Source organism: Argentina silus (genome assembly GCF_951799395.1).
Source record: "Argentina silus genome assembly, chromosome: 13".
Lineage (NCBI taxonomy): Eukaryota > Metazoa > Chordata > Actinopteri > Argentiniformes > Argentinidae > Argentina > Argentina silus.
The window spans coordinates 427,137-440,298 of NC_139667.1; the positions used below are offsets into that span (position 1 = coordinate 427,137).

Below are 13,162 nucleotides of genomic sequence, written 5' to 3' on the forward strand. Positions count from 1 at the left end.
AGACTAAATAAAGAACTGTTGATGACCTGGTGACCTGGTTTACTGTCACAACATTTCCAGGCCAGTTTGAGGTCCGAGTCAGTTTGAGGTCCGGGTCAGTTTGAGGTCCGGGTCAGTTTGAGGTCCGGGTCAGTTTGAGGTCCGAGTCAGTTTGAGGTCCGGGTCAGTTTGAGGTCCGGGTCAGTTTGAGGTCCGGGCCAGTTTGAGGTCCGGGTCAGTTTGAGGTCCAGGTCAGTTTGAGGTCCGGGCCAGTTTGAGGTCCGGGTCAGTTTGAGTTCCCAGACCCATTTGTTGCAGCGCTCCGAAATTGAAGAGTTTCATCATCATCACAATAACGGGGCGGGCCCGACAGAATCAATCACTCACTCAGACACAAGGAAAACCTTTGAACGTCAGTGTTTATTTGTACAAGTATAGGTTTTATATGTCCAGTAATTGCAGCAATACAGTACGGCAATAGTGTTAAACCACAAGTATAGAACACACTGATGTCGCTGCCTAGCGGACTCAGTTAGAGAATCTCATCGCTGTAACAGAAATGCATTCACATTGTGTTAGTTTACTAAGTAGCCTTACCTTCTGATCACCCTGTGAAGAGTATGAACCCTTGGTCTAATGGTATACGCTTGGGCTTGGTGTGCAGGAGACCCAGGTTCCATCCCCAATGGTGACACACACACACACACACCATCGGAACAGTCAAAGCCCACAAAGTACCAAAGCAGCTACTAGTTTCAAAGCTGAACTACCCCTTAAAAAAAGTACCAAAGAAGCGTATTCACAGGGGTTGAGGCATTTAAATTGATATTTAATAAATTCAGGAGATTAATTGAGATTCACAAGTTAATAAGTGCACATAGAAGAGTAGAATAATAGACAATTTTTAATTATTTTCAATGAATTCTCCTGAATGTATTCATCTGAGAGTAAACGGCCCCAAACCCTGAAAGCTACAGTAGACATCAACTTTAAAACATTTGTATCAAACAGAAGAGAAAACGTACAGTATTGCATCGCCATCATTCCAGATGACTAGCCTGGTCACCAGTCAGAGTGGGTCAAGCAAGGCCATCCTCAACACAGACCCCCTGAATGAAGCATTCAAACTCAATAAATACAGTTATTAAATACAGTTATCCACAGTTCCACCCGACATCCATTCACACGTTCACATACAGTGTTAGGGTTAGAGTACCATGGTTAATAACCTCATCACAACCCAGAACATCTCCCTCCAGAGTCAAGCTACAAAACAAAGACATTAAAAAACAAATATAATAACTTTAAAATAAATTAAAACAATAACAGTTGCTACAGCTTTGGTCATATTGAGGAAGTGTGTGTGTGTGTGTGTGTGTGTGTGTGTGTGTGTATATAGTTTAATATCAGAGGCAGAATTGCGGAGTGACTTCTACTGGTATCCTAAAACACAGAGGCAGACACTGTGAGAGGGAGAGAGTTCATTGGCAAGTGTATGAAGCAGGGGAGGCTGGCGGAGGTAAAAATCAGAGGACAGGGGAGGCTGGGGGAGGTAGAAATCGGAAGACGGGCTCATTGTAATGCATGGAATGGAATTAGGATTGGTATCAAACACGTGTTTCACACCTTTCCTTATTCCATGCATTACAATGAGCTCGTCCTCCGATTTCTACCTCCACCAGCCTCCCCTGTCCTCTGATTTCTACCTCTACTAGCCTCCCCTGTCCTCTGATTTCTACCTCTACTAGCCTCCATTGCTATGGAGGAATCCAGCGGCAGGATTAGCTACATCAAGTAGTAGAAGTCGTAGATAAAGGACTTGGAGCATGTGGCCGACACCAGAAGGACAGGAAGGCAGGATGCTTTAAGGCACATTATGTCCAGTTATGGTATGATTGTCTATGTCCAGTTATGGTATGATTGTCTATGTCCAGTTATGGTATGATTGTCTATGTCCAGTGTCTGCTGCGTCCAGGGTCGTTCTCTGGCTGGTGGAGGTAGAAAAGGAGGACAGGGGAGGCTGGTGGAGGTAGAAATCGGAGGACGGGGGAACGGAATGTGGGTTTAATACCATTCCTTATTCCGTTCCATGCATTACAATGAGCCCGTCCTCCATTTCTACCTCCACCAGCCTCCCCTGTCCTCCTTTTCTACCTCCACCAGCCTCCCCTGCTCTAAAGGTTCTTGGAATGCATTGCAGGTCTAAAGCCAAGGCGTCGTCTCCTCCAGCAGAGGCTGTTGGTCAGGATGGAACGGAGGGATGGAGAGTGAAGAAGAAGTAGACCCCCCCCCCCCCCCAACTGAGTCCTTGCCTCACTGTCCACTAAGGCCATAGGGGGGGTGAGGAGGAAGACACAGTGTCTGTAGGATGAGTCAAGCAAATCTTGGGTGGGTGGGCATGGGTGGGGTCATGGGGTAGAAAGGGATGACCCAAATGACAAAAAAGTCAAGTTTTTCCTTTGAGGGTGGGGGGGTTGGGTTTTGGGTTGAAAGGTCACTTCTGGAGCATTTTCAGTCGTACTTGGGGTCAGCCGACCTGTAGGGGGCAGCAGAGAGGCGCGGCTCCATGGGCAGAGTGGCGGGCGCAGCTCCGTCGTTGTTGACCAGGGCGCCGTAGGAGAAGGAGCCGCTGTAGTCGGGCTGAACCACCAGACCTTTGTCATGGATGGTGGGAACTCCTGGGAACAGGGGAGGGGGATAAGAGTCAAACTCACTACTCTAACAAAAACACCGTCACAAAACACAAACACACGTTTCAAAAAACCACTGGGTGTTTGAAGCTGGGCGTAAAATGCATTTAAAACAGGGGAAGAAGTATAAAAGTATAAGCAAATGTACAAATGTAAAAGTCTACAATCAGAAGAAAGACATGAGTAGACTCAAACACCGTCCAGGGAGCTGTCTCTACCAACCTTGCACCATGTCCATGGTGACATAGGGCTCGAAGGCCTTCCCTCTCCTTCTGTTCTTGGTCATCAGGAACACGCCCAGGAAACAGGAAACACATCTACGGAGATGGGATGACACTTACACTACGCCTCTGTGGTTTCACATTTGGCTTGTAGCCTGCGATCAGGGGAGGCCGGTGGAGGTAGAAACCGGAGGACGGGCTCGTTGTAATGCGTGGAATGGAATGAGGAATGGAATCAAACACAAACACCTGTTTGATATCATTCCTTATTCCGTTCCACACATTACAACGAGCCCGTCCTCCGATTAGTACCTCCGCCGGCCTCCACCAGCCTCCGCAGGCTGCAATGCATTATTCTCCTGTGTGTGGAGAGACGCTGCAGCCAGAACCGACAGACCGAGGTGTGTTCTCCCCTGACACGCCACACCACACACCAGACCAGACCTCAATCACACCAGACCAGACCTCAATCACACCTCTTCACACCAGACCAGACCTCAATCACACCACACCACACACCAGACCAGACCTCAATCACACCAGACCACACACCAGACCAGACCTCAATCACACCACACCACACACCAGACCAGACCTCAATCACACCAGACCACACACCAGACCAGACCTCAATCACACCACACCACACACCAGACCAGACCTCAATCACACCACACCACACACCAGACCAGACCTCAATCACACCTCTTCACACCAGACCAGACCTCAATCACACCAGACCAGACCAGACCTCAATCACACCACACCACACACCAGACCAGACCTCAATCACACCACACCACACACCAGACCAGACCTCAATCACACCACACCCCAGACCAGACCTCAATCACACCACACCACACACCAGACCAGACCTCAATCACACCAGACCAGACCTCAATCACACCTCTTCACACCAGACCAGACCTCAATCACACCACACCACACACCAGACCAGACCTCAATCACACCAGACCAGACCTCAATCACACCACACCACACACCAGACCAGACCTCAATCACACCACACCACACACCAGACCAGACCTCAATCACACCAGACCACACACCAGACCAGACCTCAATCACACCACACCACACACCAGACCTCAATCACACCACACCACACACCAGACCAGACCTCAATCACACCTCTTCACACCAGACCAGACCTCAATCACACCAGACCAGACCAGACCTCAATCACACCACACCACACACCAGACCAGACCTCAATCACACCACACCACACACCAGACCAGACCTCAATCACACCACACCACACACCAGACCAGACCTCAATCACACCAGACCAGACCTCAATCACACCACACCACACACCAGACCAGACCTCAATCACACCACACCACACACCAGACCAGACCTCAATCACACCACACCACACACCAGACCAGACCTCAATCACACCAGACCAGACCTCAATCACACCACACCACACACCAGACCAGACCTCAATCACACCAGACCAGACCTCAATCACACCACATCACACACCAGACCAGACCTCAATCACACCTCTTCACACCAGACCAGACCTCAATCACACCACATCACACACCAGACCAGACCTCAATCACACCTCTTCACACCAGACCAGACCTCAATCACACCACATCACACACCAGACCAGACCTCAATCACACCACATCACACACCAGACCAGACCTCAATCACACCACATCACACACCAGACCAGACCTCAATCACACCTCTTCACACCAGACCAGACCTCAATCACACCTCTTCACACCGGGAGATGCTTTGAGGAGATGAAGGAAAGATCAAGACCTTCTCTTAACTCATGTTTACAGAGCAGCCTTTAACTGATGGCTTTTACTGGGTTTTACTACTTATGGTTTTGTTTGTATTTGCATATCTGTTTTATCTACACATTTGTAACACTGCTTTGAAAGGTGCTTTATAAAGAAACTTTATTATTATTATTATTTGAGGTGCTTCCACCCACAGTGTGTACCATAATGTCCTCTGTGTGACCAGATACTGATGATCATAGTGGAGGGTTCTAGAACACTCACCATAACCTATGATGATGGTAACAGAGGGTTCTAGAACACTCACCCCAGCAGGAACAGGCAGATGTGGAGGACGTGCTCGTGGTTGAACTCCAGGTAGAACACGGCTCCTGCAGACATGAAGAGAAAAGAAACATTAGTATTGTTTTGATTTGTTTTTACTGTGAAGCTCATTGGTTTATGAAATGTGTCTCCTGAGAGACAGACACACAGGCAGACAGACAGGCAGAGAAACAGAAAGCCAGACAGACAGGCAGAGAAACAGCCAGACAGACAGGCAGAGAAACAGCCAGCCAGACAGCCTCACCTGCAACGATGGCGAAGGAGGTGGAGAGGATATAGTTGACACAGGCAACCAGGGAGGAGTCATACACATGAGTGGCCTGGGAGAGAAACCTGGAACACACCAGAGGGAGTCACCTCACTTCAATACACAAACTCTGTCTATCCATCTATCCATCCATCCATCCATCCATCCATCCATCCATCCATCCATTCCCCTGTGGAACTCTGGTATTGTTTGGGACTGTACCATTGGTACAGATCCATCTAATGAACACACTCCCCTTCCATAGATTCAGCCAATCAAAAAATGCCAAAACCAGCCACTCACGTAGCCTGAAAGACCACGCTGGCAACCATGGAGACCAACATGACATAGAAGATGGGGTTGTCCAGCTGCATGTTGCCCTGGATACTGAGGACCAGCATCCCTGCTACAGCCTTCACCGTGATGACCGTCACTGAGCCTGGGGGGCACGGGGGGGGGGTCAACATGAGGACAGGCCAGGGGAGGCTGCTGGAGGTAGAAATCGGAGGACGAGTGTTTGATTCCATTCCTCATTCTGGTCCATGCATGACAATGAGCCCGTCCTCCGATTTCTACCTCCACCAGCCTCCCCTGGGATAGGCCAACGATATAATGTACTGTTTATGACAACCAATATCACACACAGAGGGACGTTTTTGCAGCTGATGAATATTGAGCGTCATGTCTCAGCGTACCAAGGATGGCGACCAGCAGCAGAATGACCAGCAGGTAGTTAGCCTGGCGTTGTTTATAGAAGTAGAGCAGCAGGCAGAACGTGATGATCTCCACCAGCTGTCAACAACAACAACAACAACAACATCATCAACAACAACATCAACAACAACAACAACATCATCAACAACAACAACAACAACAACAACATCATCAACAACAACAACATCATCAACAACAACAACAACAACAACAAATGCGATGGTACAGCAGTGACATAATGACATAAAAGCCCAATTATCTCCTTGGCAACAATGTGGGCTGGCCCAAAACATGGACTGACCAACGTGGACCAACTCCTTCTGAGCCCTAACAAGCACCTCGTAGACATGAATAACTACATTATAATACACCAATAACCTGAATAAAACACAAATAATAACACTATAATCCAGCCCTCTCACCAGATACAGCAGGACTGCCCAGCCGATGACGTGTCTGATGACGTTCCCGGCGTTCAGCTGCTCATGGGAGTTGGGTCCGAACGTGACGAAGAGATAGGTCCCGCCCACCGTCAGGACACACCCCAGGAACAGCAACACGTAGCGCTCTGCACACACACACACACACACACACACACACACGCCGTCAGGACACACCCCAGGAACAGACACACGTAGCGCTCTGGGGACACACACACCGGGAGGTCACCGATAACATTTGCATTACATTTACATTTGAGACATTTAGCAGACGCCTTTATCCAAAGCCACTTACTACAAATACATTTGTCTAAAGTAAGTGAGTCATCTATCCATCATCAGCAACATAAGAAAAATAAAACTACATTTAAAAAAAACAACAACAAAAAAAAAACATACCATACATTGCCGTTAAACAAACCACCCAATCTACGTGGAAGGGGAGGCTGGCGGAGGTAGAAATCGGAGGACGGGTTCGCTGTCATGCATGGAACAGAATGAGGAATGGTATCAAACACATGTGGGTTTGACACCATTCCTTATTACGTTCCATGCATGACAGTGAACCCGTCCTCCGATTTCTACCTCCTCCAGCCTCCCCTGATGTGTATTACCCAAGGCTCATAAAGGCTGCATACACTCCAAAATATTCCTCCGATGGGAATTTGGGATTATTTTCCAACAGGACTGTCTTTCCAATAACAATGTGAGTGTTTCCAACTACAATATGCTGTAGAAGGTGAATGTGTTTGGTGGGATAGGTGGTGTGTCTGCATGGTGTGTGGTGGGATAGGTGGTGTGTCTGCATGGTGTTTGGTGGGATAGGTGGTGTGTCTGCATGGTGTGTGGTGGGATAGGTGGTGTGTCTGCATGGTGTGTGGTGGGATAGGTGGTGTGTCTGCATGGTGTTTGGTGGGATAGGTGGTGTGTCTGCATGGTGTTTGGTGGGATAGGTGGTGTGTCTGCATGGTGTGTAGTGGGATAGGTGGTGTGTCTGCATGGTGTTTGGTGGGATAGGTGGTGTGTCTGCATGGTGTGTAGTGGGATAGGTGGTGTGTCTGCATGGTGTTTGGTGGGATAGGTGGTGTGTCTGCATGGTGTTTGGTGGGATAGGTGGTGTGTCTGCATGGTGTGTGGTGGGATAGGTGGTGTGTCTGCATGGTGTTTGGTGGGATAGGTGGTGTGTCTGCATGGTGTGTGGTGGGATAGGTGGTGTGTCTGCATGGTGTTTGGTGGGATAGGTGGTGTGTCTGCATGGTGTGTGGTGGGATAGGTGGTGTGTCTGCATGGTGTGTGGTGGGATAGGTGGTGTGTCTGCATGGTGTTTGGTGGGATAGGTGGTGTGTCTGCATGGTGTTTGGTGGGATAGGTGGTGTGTCTGCATGGTGTGTAGTGGGATAGGTGGTGTGTCTGCATGGTGTTTGGTGGGATAGGTGGTGTGTCTGCATGGTGTGTAGTGGGATAGGTGGTGTGTCTGCATGGTGTTTGGTGGGATAGGTGGTGTGTCTGCATGGTGTTTGGTGGGATAGGTGGTGTGTCTGCATGGTGTTTGGTGGGATAGGTGGTGTGTCTGCATGGTGACACAATCATTTACATCTATTTACATGAGCAGAATGTCACCTGCTGTACAGGGCTGGACCCAGGGGGATACAGGGCCTTCAGGAAGTATTCAGACCCCTTCACTTCCACATTTTGTTGTGTTATAGACACAAATTTATTAAAATTGAAATCCAGAAATACCTCATGTACGTAAGTATTCAGACCCTTTGCTATGACACTCTTAAAATGAACTAAAATACAACAATGTCATCAACAAATCACTCAATAAGTTGAATTGAGTCCATCTTAATGCAAGGATAATAGTTAATGTAATTTTGGAATTAATATCTTTGTTTTTACAGCGTCTCTGATTTGCATAGGAATCAATTATACACTGTGTGGAGCCCTTAGCAAATTTTAAGAGTGTCATCGCACAGGGTCTGAATACTTTCAATTTTTATAAATTTACTGAAATTTCAAAAAACTTGTTTTCGCATTGTCATTCTGGTTTTATATTGTATGTGGATTGATGGCAAATTATTTTAATGGAATCCATTTTAAATTGACCAGAGTCAAACCTGCTGTACAGGGCCTAGGTGGACAACCAGTCAAACCAACGTGTTCAACTTACTTAGAAAGTCCTTTGGCTTCCACTTCTCACGCAGGAAAATGAAACCTAAAATTGAACTTGCTGGAAAAAAACAAAACATTATGATGATAAATTAGACACATGATCAGTTCACTCAGAACATGTTTGCATTGCATTTCTAAACATCAGTCTGGTTAAATGTTGGATTTCTGCCTCAAACCAACAACTCCTACATTAACCAACGAGAGGACATCCCCTGAACATCCAGTGCCAGTTCCCCAGACACAGATTAAGACTGGACTTAATATAATTTTCAATAATAAATCTCCATTAAAAATGCATGTTAGTCTAGGATGAGGTTTAATCTGTGTTGGTGAACCAGCCTGGGTGAAGGACCAGGTGAAGGACAGGGTGAAGGACAGGGTGAAGGACCAGGTGAAGGACAGGGTGAAGGACAGGGTGAAGGACAGGGTGAAGGACAGGGTGAAGGACCGGGTGAAGGACAGGGTGAAGGACAGGGTGAAGGACAGGGTGAAGGACAGGGACAGGGTGAAGGACCAGGTGAAGGACAGGGACAGGGTGAAGGACCAGGTGAAGGACCGGGTGAAGGACAGGGACAGGGTAAAGGACCAGGTGAAGGACCGGGTGAAGGACAGGGACAGGGTGAAGGACCAGGTGAAGGACCGGGTGAAGGACCAGGTGAAGGACAGGTACCTATGACAGCCACAGCGTTGAGCGGCGCCAGCAGCGCCAGCGGGGCGAAGGCGTAGGAGGTGAAGTTGGCCCCCTCCCCCAGGACCGTCAGAACCAGCCCGGTCCACCACGTCTTGGTCCGGTAGAAGGCACGGGGGTCCTTTGCCCCCGCCAACGACAGATGACTGTACTTCTGTAGACAGGAAATATTACAGTTATTGATATAAATCTGCAGGGTTTTTTTGTTTTATTTTAACAGCGCACTGTGTATTTTGTTTAGATCTGATTTTGTCGGGTGGGGGGGTTTGGGGGGGACACGCCTTGTTAAGGTCCACACAGGAAACAAAGGATGCGGGTTTCCCAGGGAGCTGACGTACCTGGATGCTTAGAGAGATGCTGACCAGCACATTACCAAATATGGCCAGCAGGGTCCCAATGAGGTTCTCCTGCAATGGAAACAAACACACACAACACACACAATTTAGTGACAAGATAAACTGTATTTGAGATAGGCTTTGAGTGTGTGTGTGTGTGTGTGTGTGTGTGTGTGTGTGTGTGTGTGTGTGTGTGTGTGTGTGTGTGTGTGTGTGTGTGTGTGTGCGTGCGTGCGTGGGGGGGATCATTGATGAGCAGGTTTGTCTGAACAGTAGGAGGTGATTCATAAACAGTACCCCACCCATGGGAGGAGTCCTAAAGACACCCATTCAAAGTCCTGACTAGACTATACAGTGTCAAATACCCTCCTCAGATTAGACACCCTGAACAGAATACCAATACACTTTGATATCTTCCAGAAACAAGAATGACGATCATCAATGCATGTAAAAAAAAAACTAAGTCAAATGTTGGCCACATAACATCTTTCTGAGCTCCAAGATAAAGAGGCACAATGTGTCAAACGTATCAAGTCCTTGGACTTTTGACAGCCCGAAAAGGCTCGTCCTGTGTGTCTGTACAGATCTCAGCCTACGGTACGGTACGGTACGGTACGGTACGGTACGGTACGGTACGGTACGGTACGGTACGGTACGACGTGTTGTCACGTTCTGCTCCAGCCTTCTTCTCACCGTGTAGGAACTGCCGTCGAACCGGGTGAATTCTACTCCTGCCATTCCGGTAAAGACTAAAACGACTAAATGTCAACAGCAAGTACACTTCCGAATTCCCGGCACATCATTTGGTCCTAAGAATGTAGCTTCTGTTTAGTGAATAGTATCGATGGGTTGTCTTCCCGTTAGTGCCGACTGTGGAAGGAAAACACCATCTTTCCATCCCTGTATTTCCGGATTCTACCTGTTGCAGGTCTTTACGCGTTACGCACAGAGGTTACGCACAGAGGTTACGCACAGTGGTTACGCACAGAGGTTACGCATCACGCAGTGTGAGATATTGGTGACATTGCAAAAAATGACAACATACTGCATCTTGAAAGGTCTTGAAAGCGCATGCCCAATAATTTTGACAGGGCGAAATATCTAGAATATCCAGAATATCCTATGCTTGATTGCACTAAGGTAATTCTTCTTATTTCCACAAACCTCCCATGCAGTTAAAAAAAAGGAATTTATGTATGTCAATAGTTTAACCCCCCAAAACGTGGATTTTATGCAATAAGTAATGCTGTTCCTTCCAGCCAGATCGTTTCAGCAGGCAGGGTGCAGGAAGCAGGTGCAACCTCCAGTGTCTCATCAATCCAGCAGGCGGCGACAGCGAGCCATCCTTATACCAGTCAGAAGAAACAGTCGCATTGAATCTCCTTGTTAAGTGAAATGAACATCAGTCCGACAGGAATGATGCCCTGGTCTCGCTTATCATCAAGAGTTGACAATTTTACTACATAAGTGGAAAGTGACAACCCAGAATACATTATATCAATAAATACCCATAGACCTACACATACTATAGGCCTCCCTGGAGGCTGGTGGAGGCAGAAATCGGAGGACGGGCTCATTGTAATGCATGCAAGGAACGGTATCAATTGATTCCATTCTTCATTCCGTTTCATGCATTACAATGAGCCCGTCCTCCGATTTCTACCTCCACCAGCCTCCCCTGGTAGGCCTACAGTAGACTAGGCCTGTCTTTGACAGCCATAGCCATAACTTTGGGATCGGTCCATGCTTTGTATTTTCCCATGTCTAAAATTAAACTAGGCGGCAACCCGGTCCGTCCCTCGATCTACCCAACGGAGCCACATCATATTTAATGTGACTGCATCAATCACATCTTGACTAGAGATGAATACCGCGCATGCTTTCCTCGGGTGTCATACGCTCCTCCGGGCGTTTTTGGCAGGCCCACTGCGTCAGTCCGTGTTTTCATACGCAGTCCCTGGTATTGTACAGTAGCTGTAATGATAGTCAAATGACTGTGTTTTGTGTGGTTGAAGGAGGAGGACAATAAACGGTTTATCTTCTGTAACGCATTTAAAGACCACGATGAACACGAGCACGCCTGTCGTGTACTATGACCGTGAGTCACGGTGACAGAACGAGCGGCTGTCACAAGAAGAACAAATAGACAAAACTTAAGAAAGGATGGGCTGAAATAACTAAAGACAAAGAATGACAGCGCCCTTAGTAAAAACAAGGCTGGTGTCCGCAGTTTCGACCCCCTCAGACCCGTTGAAAGCTGCCCCGGCAGGCCTCTTGGTCTTGGGCTTATTACATAGTTAAATAGTTATTAAATAGTTAAATCGCTATTAAATAGTTAAATAGTTCTTAAATAGTTAAATAGTTATTAAATAGTTAAAAGGCCAGAGGATCTGAGGGATACGGGGTACATCTCTGTCATGTAGTGAGGTGCACAACCATCTAGTGATTTAAAGACCAATAACATAATCCCGAATACAATTCTAAAACTAACAGGCAGCCCATACAGACACTTTAACACGGGTTTAATGTGGCTCTCCGTCTGGTCTTACATTTACATTTATGGCGTTTAACAGACGTCTTTATCCAAAGCGACTAACAACAAATCCATTTGTACAAGTAAGTGAATCATCTCTCCATCAGTCATCATAAGATAAAGTAATCAATGCTCGGACCAGGGGCCATAGGCAGTCACAATGCTTGGTCAGTATTTGCGCTGCTGCGTTCTGTATGTTTTGGACCAGACAGGAGAGTGTCACAATAATCAAGCCTTCTCGTCATAAAAAACATGGATTAGTCTCTCTGTCTTAGCCTGAGAGAGAAACGGCCAGTATTTAGAGTTATTCAGGGAAAAAACATCATCCAACACATTGGCAATAAAATAATACCATCCATCACTTGACATGTCCTAGTGTGACCAGTAGAGGGAGTAGAGAGCTACCCTGACCAGAACTCTGTCTGACAGGACGAGAGTAGAATATCTATCAATGGAAAATAACTGTCACTCATTCTTATTAAATCTGCAAACGACAGAGATGATGAAGCATAGAAATATCTGTGTGATGGAAATGATTATGAGTCGTGACACTTTTCAGGCCAATGGGCTTTCATGGCAACAGCCACTATTTAACCTGTTTGTCTGGGAAAAGGGCTCACACCAGGGGAGGCTGGTGGAGGTAGAAATCAGAGGACGGGCTCATTGTAATGCATGAAATGGAATTAGGACATACGTGGTTGATACTATTCCTTATTTATTTTTACATTTAAGTCATTTAGCAGATGTACATTTGTCTGAGTAAGTGAATCAACTGTACATCAATCATCGTAAGTCAAACCTTGGATAAGAACCAGTACCATCACCAGTCACAAGGCTGGATAAAGGAAGAAACCTTTTATTATTATATTTAATTCCATACATTACAATGAGCCCGTCCTCCGATTTCTACCTCCACCAGCCTCCTCCTCTAGGAGAGATCCCAGCTCAAAGGAAGGCTTGTCTGTCCCTGGGTGGTACAACCAGAGAATTAGAACTCTGTTTCTATGGTTTCAACCAGAGTGT

General features: G+C 47.1%; 1 protein-coding gene across 2 annotated transcripts; it reads right to left on the bottom strand.

The window, feature by feature from the left end:
- Nucleotides 1-389: 389 nt before the first annotated feature.
- Nucleotides 390-10,742, bottom strand: nipal3 (NIPA like domain containing 3). 2 transcript variants are annotated; one of them, XR_014554564.1, is made up of 12 exons: nt 10,300-10,742; nt 9,610-9,678; nt 9,254-9,425; nt 8,582-8,641; nt 6,394-6,539; nt 5,953-6,049; nt 5,561-5,696; nt 5,255-5,343; nt 4,994-5,057; nt 2,892-2,986; nt 2,134-2,657; nt 390-2,101 (listed from the first exon to the last, which is right to left on the bottom strand). XR_014554564.1 is itself a non-coding variant. In XM_083683266.1 (11 exons), exons 1-11 carry the CDS (start codon nt 10,342-10,344, stop codon nt 2,491-2,493), a joined length of 1,140 nt encoding a protein of 379 aa, XP_083539392.1. In that variant the 5' UTR covers nt 10,345-10,742; the 3' UTR covers nt 390-2,490. The 2 variants fall into 2 exon arrangements, 1 of the variants encoding a protein (XP_083539392.1); XM_083683266.1 differs by having other exon boundaries at nt 390-2,657.
- Nucleotides 10,743-13,162: the final 2,420 nt, after the last annotated feature.